General features: G+C 37.7%; 1 protein-coding gene across 2 annotated transcripts in view; it reads left to right on the top strand.

Annotated features, from left to right (window-relative positions):
* Positions 1–12,591, top strand: part of ola1 (Obg-like ATPase 1) — a 52,419-nt gene that overhangs the window by 4,069 nt on the left and 35,759 nt on the right. For both annotated transcript variants that reach the window (XM_088930036.1, XM_088930035.1), the window contains exons 3-4: positions 652–795; positions 1,681–1,808. In XM_088930036.1, the coding sequence (XP_088786162.1) occupies positions 652–795; positions 1,681–1,808 (272 nt within the window). The remainder of the gene's footprint in view (positions 1–651; positions 796–1,680; positions 1,809–12,591) is intronic.

The raw sequence follows: 12,591 nt of genomic DNA on the forward strand, positions 1-12,591 counted from the left end.
CTACAAACTGCAGTGATAAAGAGATGAAAAGACCGTATTGCAGACAAACCACCCCCGAATGAAAGGGAACATGAGATTCGTGAATTTAGAGATCTCTGAATCTTTCATTTTTATATCGTCCCCAGGAACTCCTGCTGTGCGATTTTAATCCTTCATTTTGAGCCTAGACAACACAAGTAATCTTTCAATGAGTCCTCCCCGGGGACGTGTTTACCTTCTTGCAATTTGCACCTTATCTTTGAGCCGTGCAGTCTGCACAGCCTACTGCGCAGAACTGTTGAGGTCCTGCTTCTAGATTTTGTGATTAAAGACCCTGGTCTGCATCCTGAATGTTGGTAACAGCAGGTTATTTTGACACAAATTTAGGTTAGGGTTTCTCTTTCTGCTAGGTTTTGCCCTAAATAATGGAACAAAGGGCAAGGTCATAGTTCAGGGTGATCACTTTCTACAATGTAGTACAGTTATTGTTGTTTATCTCATTTTGTATTGCTGAGAAAAAAAAAACATTTCTTGAATCCAAAGTATTTGGCTGAGTTTTGTACTTGTAATATGTTAAAGGTCCCCCTGACATTGTTATATCCATAGACCATAGCTAAAGTAATACACAAATGTTTCCATTATGCAGTGACCATGTTTTACTTTTTTTTATAGGAAATCAACTTTCTTCAACGTTCTGACTAAGAGTCAGGCTGCAGCAGAGAATTTCCCCTTCTGTACTATTGACCCAAATGAGAGCAGAGTGCCTATCCCTGATGAACGCTTTGATTACCTCTGCCAGTTCCACAAACCTGCCAGGTAGAGTGAATATCTTTCAAGAAAATAAGTTCTTGCCGCAGTCTTTTAACTAATTACATTGCATTGAACTGGGTTAGGCTCCAGTATTCCAAGACCATGATTTTCAAGGGCAGCTAGTTCATATTAAAAAAGTTTAGAATCGGGCAATTTGTAGAAACTGATGACCAGAAAGTCTGTCAACTGGAGAACTGAAGAAGCTTGCTTGCATGCTTAACTTGAACCTTTTGGAATTTTTGTCTCTCTGTCAACAACACATTTTGAATGTTTCTGACTCATTGCTTTCTCTGGGTCACCTGAGAAGTGTGGAGATATTTATGTTTTCCTTGGAGACTATAATGCCAAGCTGGACACAGTGTAACTGACGGTGATTCTTCGTCAGTTATCGTTCCAGCAGTCTCCAAACAAGCAGTTTTTCCTCCACATTGGAACACAGTTGGTCTCCAGTAAAACAAAGGAAATGACAGCAGGAGTCTGTTTTGTAACTTGAGTGTCTTGGAGGAGATGCGGCTGAAGCATTGTCTATTAGTTTTAATTTCTTATCAATTAAATGTTATCAGTTTATTTTGAATTAAAAGAAACTAAACAATGCAGTAACTCAGAGGCCAGTGTGCCTGGAACAGAATGGACTGTGCATTGAACCCATAAATATGTTTTGCTCAAATCCTTCCAGTGCTTTTTGTTTTTTTGTTCTGCAGCATTTTTAAATCCCCTTTAAAAGATTTCTAATATTCTAGTTGACATTTTTAGCGTGACACTTTACCACCAAAGTTGATTTGCCAGTTCCTATTGCGTATGTTTGGTATACGGTTGCAGTAAAAGGAAAGCCTTTGTACTAGAAATTCAGATTCAGGTCTTTTGTCTTCTTTTATTTTTTTTCCTATAAAGCAAAGTTCCCGCATTTCTGAACGTGGTGGACATTGCTGGTCTGGTGAAGGGAGCCCATGCTGGGCAGGGCCTTGGGAATGCTTTCCTGTCTCACATCAATGCCTGCGATGCCATTTTCCACATGACACGTGAGTGCACCCCTGCTCCTCCGCCTCTGCGTCGAGTGGTTTTTTATTGAGTGCGTGTGTGTTTTTAAAAATCGCTTGGGAAATCCCAGTCGGAGTTTGGTTAAGCTGTCATGTGACGGTCTGTATCGATATTCAATACAGGCTATGTAAAACATATACCAAAGTTTCCGTTTTAATGAACCACATCATTCGTCATTCACTAGCCACCACAAGCTTCTAGAATTCTGTGACCAGCTGCCTTTTATTTGTATCAAACCGCTGCTAAGGAAAGCTCTGCTGGGATGAAAGTGAACTTCAGTTTGCATATTGTATGTTTGTTCTTAAACAATACTGTTTACCTATCCACAGCGTGTTGATTCTGATTCTCTGTTTGTATCCTTGATGTCGGTATACATTTTATTTTTTGCGTGGTTATATAGGTAATTACCCAATCAAATATTCATTCTCATAATGGTGCTGGTTATAGTCTCTGACCTGCTTAAAAGGCCTAACAGCTAATGAGAGCACATAAGATGCCTATTTTAAAACTTATAGAACAGAAGATGATCAGTTCCAAGTTTGTCAAAAAGTAAAAAGAGACCTATTGTATTTCCATATTTCTTGAAACTACAGTTCAAATGGAAACTGGTTGGAAAATGAGGTTTTAATCAAGACGTTTAAGCAGTGTATAAGACCATATTTGTGGGGTAAAAAGGGAACCTTTCAAACATGAATCTTTGAGGATTTATGTTCATATAATTTAGTAACTTTAAAAAAAGTGAAATTACCTTTTGATGTAAGGTGATTTCGTTTTTGCAGAGGCTTTATTTCCAAAGCCCTAAGCCCTCATTGTCAGAGTTCAAATAATGTTAAATTATATTTCATCATTGCCAGTGTCCATTGTCATAAACTGCCAGTGTAATGAAAGGATGATATCACCTTGCGTATTAGCAGCTCTTAAACTCCTGTGATTTGGTTCCAGAAATGCTGTTCCATGCGTCTTTGCTTTAGGAAAATGTTTAAATTTCATTCAGGGTTGTTCTGCATAAATGAAATAAGAATACTGTGATTGATTGTTTGAAACTAAATGTAAATTCACTTAATAGGCTATTATTTTGTGAAGATATTGCAGGCAGTTTTGTGATCAGTCCATTTCATGTGATCGTGTGTGATTCAGGGAACGTTCTATGGGTCTTTTACAGTAAAAGACAGTGCAGTAGTACTGAAGCTTACAGAAACACTCCTGTCGACATTTTCTTTGGATAAGCCCTTGTCATATGCTAAATGAAGAAAGCAGGGGAGAATATAATTTGTGGAAGGATTATCTTCCTCAAATATCTTTGAGGAAGGAATGTACTGAGGGGTCCAGATGAGGGTAAGCGTGGAAGATGTTAAGAGGAATGCGGAGAGATTTCCAATCTTTAGATATTCTTCGTTACTGACACTTTTTGCGTCATAACCCCAAACTGCCACAGAGGTGCATCTCAAATGAGTAGCATTTTGCTTACGGTTTTATTTCAGAAATAGAAATGAATAACACGTCCAATGTAAAGCTGCCTACTGTAGCATTCTTCTCACAGAAAAGCATGTTCACTCACTCCAACAAACCAAACCACAAAAATCTGAATGAATTTACTCAAGGCGTGAAGAATTCTATAATATACTGCACTAGGAGTACCTCATTTAGAAAATTTGTGCAATTTGATTGTTTTGGTACACTAATAAAATAGACGATCCAGGGAAGAACTGACTCTTTGTCGTATTGAAGAGGGATGACTGTGAGGGGACCTGATTCCAGTATACCATTCCACCAACATCTGCGGGTGTTCCATTCTTGAAATGGAAAGTGGTCAGAAAAAAATGAGTCTTAATGAGTTAACCATATGGCCTTGTGGAAATCAGAGTAAGGGGGAACCGCAGTTGTGCTCTTCTGCGTTGTCCTTATAACAGACTCGTTAACTGCCATGAGCCTCCCTACCAAAGTCACAGCTTCCAGTTTCACCACGAACAAGATGGTCAACCACTTGTAATTTTCTGTATGAGGACATTCAATTTCTGGTCTTTTTTTTTTTACAGTTTTCTGAGTTCATGCTTGTGGGTCCTGTTCAAAGGCCATGTTATTACTGTAATAGGTGCATAAACGCTGAGCCACCCAACAGTGTCCACTCGGTTACCGTTACTATGCAAGAGAATGCTTAGAGGGCAGTAATAAGTAGGATTAACTGAGACAATGCGGTAGATTTGAAATTTCGAGTGTGGTATATGATGACTAAGCGCCACAATTCCATAGTGCAGTTTGTGCGGTTGTATGCAGGAGGAAACTGTGGTGGGTAAATGCTCAAAAACATTGGCAAACTCATCCCTGCGGACGTCTTTAGAATGAAAGTAAAACCTGAACCAGAGAACAGGTGGAACTTGGGAGAAGTGCATCTGGAACTCAAAATGAGGCACTTTTTACGCCAAAGTGTGGGGGAGTCTGAACAAGTATCCCAGCCATTCTTGTGAAGGTGATAACCTGGCTCATTTCAATAAATGGCTGGACAAGATCCCCAGATCAGTTAGTTATTAACTACCAAATGAGCTAGATGAGCAGAATGGCTTCTAGCATTTGTAAGCTATCTGATGTTCTTCTTATATTCTGAAAACACTTGGAAGTTGTCTAGCACTGTCTTGTCCAAACCAGCATCAGCAGTGGGCTATAAGTTATTACTAGCTTGGTACTAGTATGGCCATTCTGTGTGAAATCAACTAATTTTGGCATGACCATCTCAAATATTTCCTCAAATTTCACTTCAATTGAGGCTAGATGTGATGTTAATATCTCTTATATATGTATCGTTTTTGAGATAAGGTCATTAAAGGGTGGCATTTTTATACCTACCCAGGCTACCTTGAAGGCATTGTCTCCGCTGATCTACACATGCTACAGTCACAGTTTTGTTTGTCATTTTAAATGTTTTTGTACTCTGTTGCTTAATTACCCTTGAGGTTTGTTAGGAGCGCTCGGAGAGGTGAGGGGGAACAGTTAGAGCTTTTGAAAGGTGCTGAGGTGAAACAAGTTTGAGAACATTAAAAGCTGCAATGTAAAAATATTTCCAAAGGCTGAAGTATACATACTGCTGCTTTGACTCCTTTTAAAGTACATGTCAAGAGGTATTAAATGTTTGAGAGCAATATCATCAACATTAATTCTAAATTTTGATTATCTCCTCAAGTAGCTGGGCAGCGTATTGGTGGAGCTTTAACAATCTAACACGTCAGATTTGCTTTCTGCAAACATATGTAATGTTGAAGATGTAGCTGGACATTTTATGGGCTGCTCACTAAAATACAGATTTTTCCAAATGGCTGGCCAAGAGATTAAAAAACTCAGTGAATGCTTGTCTCTCATTGGGCAATATCCAGTCCAGCACAGACTTTTAGAAAGATCTGTTTGATACAGGCAAAAGAAGCTGCTGAAAATGCAATAAGAAGCAAATAGCTGAGCTATCACCATTTGAGTTGTAGAATGATTGTGGCACAGGTATGATTGCTCAGGTTAAAGAGAAATTCCTGTCGTGTAAAAAGAAAAGAAACATTAATATTTGAATAATCTCCCTAAAAGCTTCACCTCTGAGGAAATACAAAGAGTTTAGAGCCTGTAATTTCATGCTTAAAAAAAACTAAAATGCTGCTTGGGGAAGAAGGGATCTTATCTATTCCAAAACCAAGGTCTAGTGGATTCTTATCTGATGCAAAGAAAGCACTGTAAAACTGATGCAGAAATGTTGAAAGAGCAATGCCAGGGAAATGAACATGTCCAGAAATGGCTCGTGAATTTGAATTTAGGTGTCCACAAGTGATAAAGATACGTTTTCTTAAAGTTTGCAGAATAAGTGCTTGCTGGAGAAAGTGCCACCCAATATATACAAGTTTGCACCAAGCACCACAAAATCAAAATGATTCATAATTCAGCAGCTACAGGAGGTAACTGCTGTCACCTACTATCCCCGCCTAGCTGCTGTTTTTTCAATCCTGGTCTTTCATACTGTTATCTTGGAGAGTATAGATAGACGTATACAAACTGTCCACCATGAAAGATACTCTCCAAAGCAGTTTGTACCTTCATATAATCAGTTTGGATCTAATGAGCAGTGAGTGTCGGCCGACGGATAAATATCGCAGAAGTTGGTCAAGAGTAGTGATGAATTCTGAGATGATTTTTCAGACAGTTCTGGACCTTTTACCAGTTATTATTTAATTTGCAAAATTTTCCAAACAGGTAAAATATCTTAAACCAGGTGAATATGTTGCTTATTTGTCTGAGAATGACTGTTGTGCTCTTCATTATGATGCGCCAATTTTCATTAGAACAATCAAGGAGCATTGCATACATGTGTCTATCACTCTAACAGCGGCAGTCATCTTGGATATGATAGTGTCACCGTGATTTCTGACTGCAGGCATTACGACAGTGTGGCAGGGCACCTCTTTCAAAAGATGTGCCTTTGTCATTAATGCGAACATCCAACCAAGGAATTTTTCGTTTGATCAGATGGGGCAGCATCACATTATAACAACTGTAAAAAACTTGTCAAGCCGTGTCCCATGTAAAGTTTGTTTTGCTATCCAGTCAGAATGGTATTTTGTTTGCCACATTTCTTTGAAACAAATGTATGTGAATGTGATAGGGGAACTATAAAGAGAACTGTAGGAACAAAGCCTTCAGTAACTTTACTGCCACCAAACCATGGTACTAAGACAGCTTCTGCTTTTGGAAAAGAGAGTACAGCTGGCATGATCATGCATTACACAGTGAAAGAGTGAGAAGATAAATGACAGAGCCAGTGAGGTTAAGATACTCTAAGGTGCTCAAAAGTTATGTCCCATTATCAAAAACCAACCTGCACGTGAAAGTATAATCAGATAGCTAGGAATTTAACTTTGCTTTTGTTGGCTGAAAGAGGCCAACTTTTGAAGTCATCAGGGGCTTTGTCAAAATTTGATGGGAAATGGTAGCCTGGCGCTGGAGGATTTTCACCACACATCTTCATTGAAAGTGAACATCTCCTCCCATCTAGACCTGCTCACTCATTCTTATGTCCTAATTGACAGTGTTAAGACTTGTGTTTGGACACCAACTTTTGACAGTTGCAGACATTTTAAGTTTGTTTAGTCATGAGACTTAATCTAGCAGAGGTCCCGCTCTGTAATTGTCTGAGCACATACAGTGGGATGTTCTACTGAAAAATAAAAACAAGGCCATTTTGAAAAATGACCGATTTAAATGCCCATAAACGTCTCTCAAAAGGGATATGAGAGATTGATGTGAGATTTTGCCACTTTCATCCTTGCAACAAATATACATGCTCAATTTCGGGAAAATATGACATGACCGTGCTTCCAAATCAGATTTATTTGATCTTTAATTCCTAATTGTCAGGCCCCTTGTCAAGCTTGTGACTAGTTGGTATCTCTGAAATGTGAGGTCAGTTTGTGATTTTTCTGGTTTGTCCCATTCAGAAGTGGAAGTGACCAATGAGAAGCGACCTGCCCATGAGATATTTGTTGTGTCTACCACCGTGGAACACCTTCATTGTTGTATGCCACGGCACAAATTGCACAATTATGTCCTGCATCCAAACGTTTGTTAACCCACTTATGCATGGTATGGCTTGTCACTGCAAATGCAATTTTGTGAAGATGGGAGCACAACCCTGTTTTAGCAGCCAAACGTTTTGTCTTTAACACGTAACATGTTAATGTAAAATAAATACAGATCTCTTTGTATGTTTATTGTCAACTTACAACAGCATCAATTTTTATCTCTTTTGCTTCATAATCTGGAAATAAAATTACCTACCTTATGTGAGAAGTAGGCCTATACGTGTTACTTTTCTAAGATTTATTACGTTAAAAACTTCAATTTCTCTCTTCATTATCATGTTTATATTTGAAGAATTTTCCAGGCCTTCAGAAAAAAAAAACACATGCAGTTTCTCAGCTGAAATAGTACCTTTGTCTCTCCTATTTAGTACTGTAATTGTAAAAAGGGAGTTTTTGTAACAAAATAGTTAAATCAGGATTTTGATTTTTTGGTTACTCCCACTAACAGCCCAGTGCCGCCTTCAGATACATAAGCAAACTAATTCTTACAAAATGCTTATCACTTGTCATCTCACAGTGGCAGCATAAAAATTACTTGTAGTTCTCCCTTTGCTACAAGTTCTTTTGTGTCTCCGACATCGTCTTTGTCTTACACAATTAAAGTGTTACACGCTAGAATAATTTAAATTGCCAGTGCTAAATGGAGATTGGGTCCTTTTAAAAATAGCTGAATTTGTTTACTGATTGTGTGCAGCTATTGACTTTTCCATTATGTGAAAAGGCTCTGATTAGTCAGACAATTTCTTAGCCCTGGTAGTGGTAGGCAAATGGACAGTGTTACAATACAGTATATTTTCTGTTATTGTCTTCAGACGAGGCTAGGATTAGTCTGTGGACAATATAATAAGCATGTCATTTTAGTGATGAGGGTACTTTTTAAATCTGGTACAGCAGACTCCCTTATTTAAACTAGGTGGGTTTAGACCCATGTAAAAATGATTTGAGTCCTACTTTTTTTAGAATGTTTTGCTAGATAGTAACAGTAAATTATGAATATGCAATTTTCTTTGTTTGGTTAAGGAGGGTGCTCCTGGTTTAAGACAGCTTCTTTATATAAATGTGAATTCCAGTTTGATGGTCACTGTTTGCAGGAAGAACCTTTTTGTGTTCTTCCTCCTGCCTGAAGTGTAGTTATCCAACTGAAACTGAGTGACCATTTTTCAGTAAAAGAATAATTTCATAGTGCGTTACACAGTGGATCATTTAGATTGAAAGACACTGCCTCCTTTCTTAAAAGTGCTGTAAGAAACCACAAGAAAAAAATCACGCAAAAACAAGTGTCTTTGTGGGAGCTGTCATCGACGTTCAATAGCTCTATCATCTGTCTACAGGAATTTGAATTGCTCAAATGATAGCTTGTATATAATTCTTTCCCGTTTTCTGCAGATCTTGCTCAGGAAATAAGCAAGTGATCCTTGGCTCTGAAAAAAATGCTGAAATCTCAAAAGCAATCTCGGTTTTTTAAGATTCATACGACAATGAAAAACAAAATTAAGACATTATCACGCCTGATTTTTCCTTAAATTCCCAAATAATTCCTGAGCAGAATACATATTGGAAGGGACCCACTTCATCCAGAACTGAAGTGCAGCTTCCATATAGTTGATTGGTGGCAGTCATGCCCCTGAAGCCTCATTTCACAACAGTGTACAACTGGTGCTCTAAACTGTTGCAAAAACAAGACACTCTTTGGTCCCTAACAGAAAAGTACCTCAATAAACACAACTGCCAAATTGTCCCTAGTGACCATTTCTTTGTTAATTTGGCTGTATGGTTTGGATCATTATCATGCTGGAATGTTAATTTTCTGTCAATCTTGAGCTTTATGGCAGAAAGAACAAGGTCTTTGACCAACATATCTTGGATTTTGGTATTTATGATTCCCCCAATCTTAACTAGGGTCACAGGACTCACAGATGGAAAACAATCCCAAAACATTGTAGATGAGGGGGGACCTTATTACACACTGTTAAGTGTTTCCTCAACATACATAAGCTTCAGCTTTTTATGTTAGACATTATGCTGATAAAGCTCAAGTTTACACTTCATCCGCATCTGATCATAAGACATGGTACCAGTTGTCATTAAGATGCACTTTGGCAAATTTGAGTTAATTCTTTTTGTGGTTCACTCTCAGAAAAGGCTTTTTACTTTAAATCCAGTCATGGCCACATTTACACACGCTAAAAAGTCCCCACTAGATGTCAAGGTTAGGGATCAGAACGTCGTGACTTCTAGCAAAACAATATATGTATATACAAACAGTATATAGATGATATTTTTCCATAAGAAGAATAGAAGTAAGGGGTTAGGGACTGTAAGAGCAGAACTCTTGCCCATGATAAAGAGAATATCCATAAGAAATAATGTGATGAGCATCAGATACTTTCTCAGTACAGTTCAAACACATGTATTTACAGTACATGTAATGTAGCTATAACCCATAAAAAAAATAGAAATGGAAATAGTGTCACCGAGACTTTTTGAATTGTGTTCTTGTTGAAACCAACAAAGTCATTCACAGTTTCAGATTCTTTTTCCACACACTGTTCATGCATTCAAAGTTAGTGGTCATTCCTCGATCTAATGTTTGGATCACATGGTGCAAGCTGGTAAAAACTCAGATTTAATTTTTGAGATATATTCATAATCAATTTACTTGCAACAGCATTGTCTACAAGAAGAAAAACTGAATCTTAGAATTTGCTCCTCTCAATTTTTCATTTCTGGAACAAATGTATCCAGGAACCACCTTCATTGTTGGCTTTCAGTAACTTGAAAAACACTACATTTTACTAGGATCCAACAAATTACAGAACAGAATTCCTAGCATATGAGCCAGACTGAAATATATGACATACTGTAACCCATTGAGTGCCTTAGGAAACTCCCCAGGTAGGTGTTATAGTAGTTTAATCTTTGGTAACTATGTGACTTTATGATATGATCAATGTTTCAGCATCAGATATGCAAAACAAGGGTCTAAACTGAGCTGCATTATGGATGTTTTCCTAACATGCTTTAAATTATAACACCGGCTCAAAAATAACACATCATACTTCCATCAGAGAAGAGAGGAAACAGTTTACCTGTTCATACTTTGTACCTGCTTGTATGTACTGAATTCCTTCAGCAGTTCTCAGTAATATTAAAAGTTTAACATGTTATAAGTTCCACATCCCTGCTGATCATCTGTCCAAATGGGCTAAACTATTCCTTTTTATTAGCATTGTTGGGAGTGCTTGTCTTAAGCATGACCTACATTGCAAGAGACTGAGTAGTTTAACAATTAACGTAATAGCGCTCATTAAAAAGTCTTCATCAATAGTTTGTGCATATTTCCAAAGCAGTGAAACATGTACAAAGGGCCTGTAGTTCTTTCTTTTGCAAACCTTTTCATCAAGAGACATTACCAATTGATTTTACTTTTTCCCCTCTTAAAAATGCAGGGAAGTTTTAGAAGCCTTTTTATAGTGCTTGTTAGTACTATAAAAATGCTAGACTGGTTTGTCTAAAAGAATACAAATATTTGGGTTTAGATTCCAGTGAAACAAAGTGAACTGGTCAAACTGATGATGTCATGTTTTCTGAGATTTATGCAGGTTTGGGTCGTTGGGAAATAAAGCAATAATCCAGCAGTGCTGTTTGTCATGGTAGCTCTTTTTTGTACTATTTTCAGATTAAGGGTTAGTCTTCCTTTTGTTTGACGTCTGAGAATAACACAGATTCAGTCATACACATCTGTTCACATCTGCATGACTCTACTGTTTGTGCCTCCATGATCACTGTGCGTGCAAGGTTTTGTAAACACTTAATTGCTCAAAAATGGCTTCTTCTTTAATGTAGTGTCTTTTAACAGCTTTTAGTGTAATCTTTTTTAATGTAGTGTGGTCCTTCCCTGTTGATCCCCAAAAGGAAGTCCAGAAAACCCAAGGCTCAAATTCCGCAAGTTCCTGCATTGTCTTTCCTAAGGCAGTGGGCTTTGTCACAAACTCTCTGCCCCAGCCATGTTGTGGAATTCGATACCCATATTTAGTGTCATAGTACAAAATCTTCAGTATAATTACAGTTCCTGTTTGTAGTCTAAGTTTTTGAACCTTAACATCACACTGTGAACTGCTATGATAAATCCTGTAAGGTCGTAATTAAAGACTAAGGACTTGAGAGTAATAGACATTCCTCGGGCTCTTAAGTCAAAATAAGTAGTTTTTGTTTCCTATTCTATCATCGGCGGTAACCCATATTTTCCTCTTTATATTTAACATTCTCTCTTTTTATTGAATTTTACACAGTTATTGTAATGGCCTAGCGTGGTTAGATGTTTTTCAACAACCAACAGATTTCAAAAGGGACTATTTTCAGATTCACTGTCGATACAAAACTATACTAAATGATCATGTCTAGTTTTCATTTTCAAATTCTTCCTCCTTTTATTAAAGTAATAAAGGAGATATGATTGTTTTTCTTTAAAGTTGAATTTACAGGGCTAACTCAGAATTCCTGGCTTTAGTTGCAGTAAAGATCTACATGTACAGAATTTCAGTTGCATGCCTTCACAAACTATTCACTGAAGCCAACAGTGATAAAACTGGATTTTCTGCTTTGAGTAAGTCTTTTAAAGTGTAACCACTTGCTCAATCACGTCAGTAGTGTATGGCCATACATGACATTAACCCTAATGGCTTTGAAAAGCTTATGTAAATAATGGATTTACTTACAACTAAAGCTTCCAAAAGCTATTTAGGAGTATTATGGCATCCTGAAAAATGATTCCTTAAATACATTGCTAAAAAGAAGTGATCACAGAAGGAATAGTTTCCAGCACAAATGTTCCAGGGGGCCATTGACTGAAAACAGTCGGGGAAGTTAGTGGCTTTGCTAGGGAACACTCTTCTCCTTTCTCTGCAGGGGATGGATGAGCTACCCCAGTTTTTGTTGGTCTCCCTGGCTCCGTTCCTGGTGGTTTTATTTTAGCAATCAAATGCATGCAGAAATTGAATGCATACAGTTCAAACTTACCCATGACTTTTTCATTTGCTGTGTAGTATCTCTAATCCCGTCCCTTTCCTTAGTTAAATACTGTGGTTGTATTTGCATAGTTTCATTGCTTTGATGTTAAAATTGTTTGATACTAGTAGTAGGGGAACAGTTGTGACTG

The sequence above is a fragment of the Atractosteus spatula genome, chromosome 13 (assembly GCF_055471065.1).
Source record: "Atractosteus spatula isolate fAtrSpa1 chromosome 13, fAtrSpa1.hap1, whole genome shotgun sequence".
Taxonomy (NCBI): domain Eukaryota; kingdom Metazoa; phylum Chordata; class Actinopteri; order Semionotiformes; family Lepisosteidae; genus Atractosteus; species Atractosteus spatula.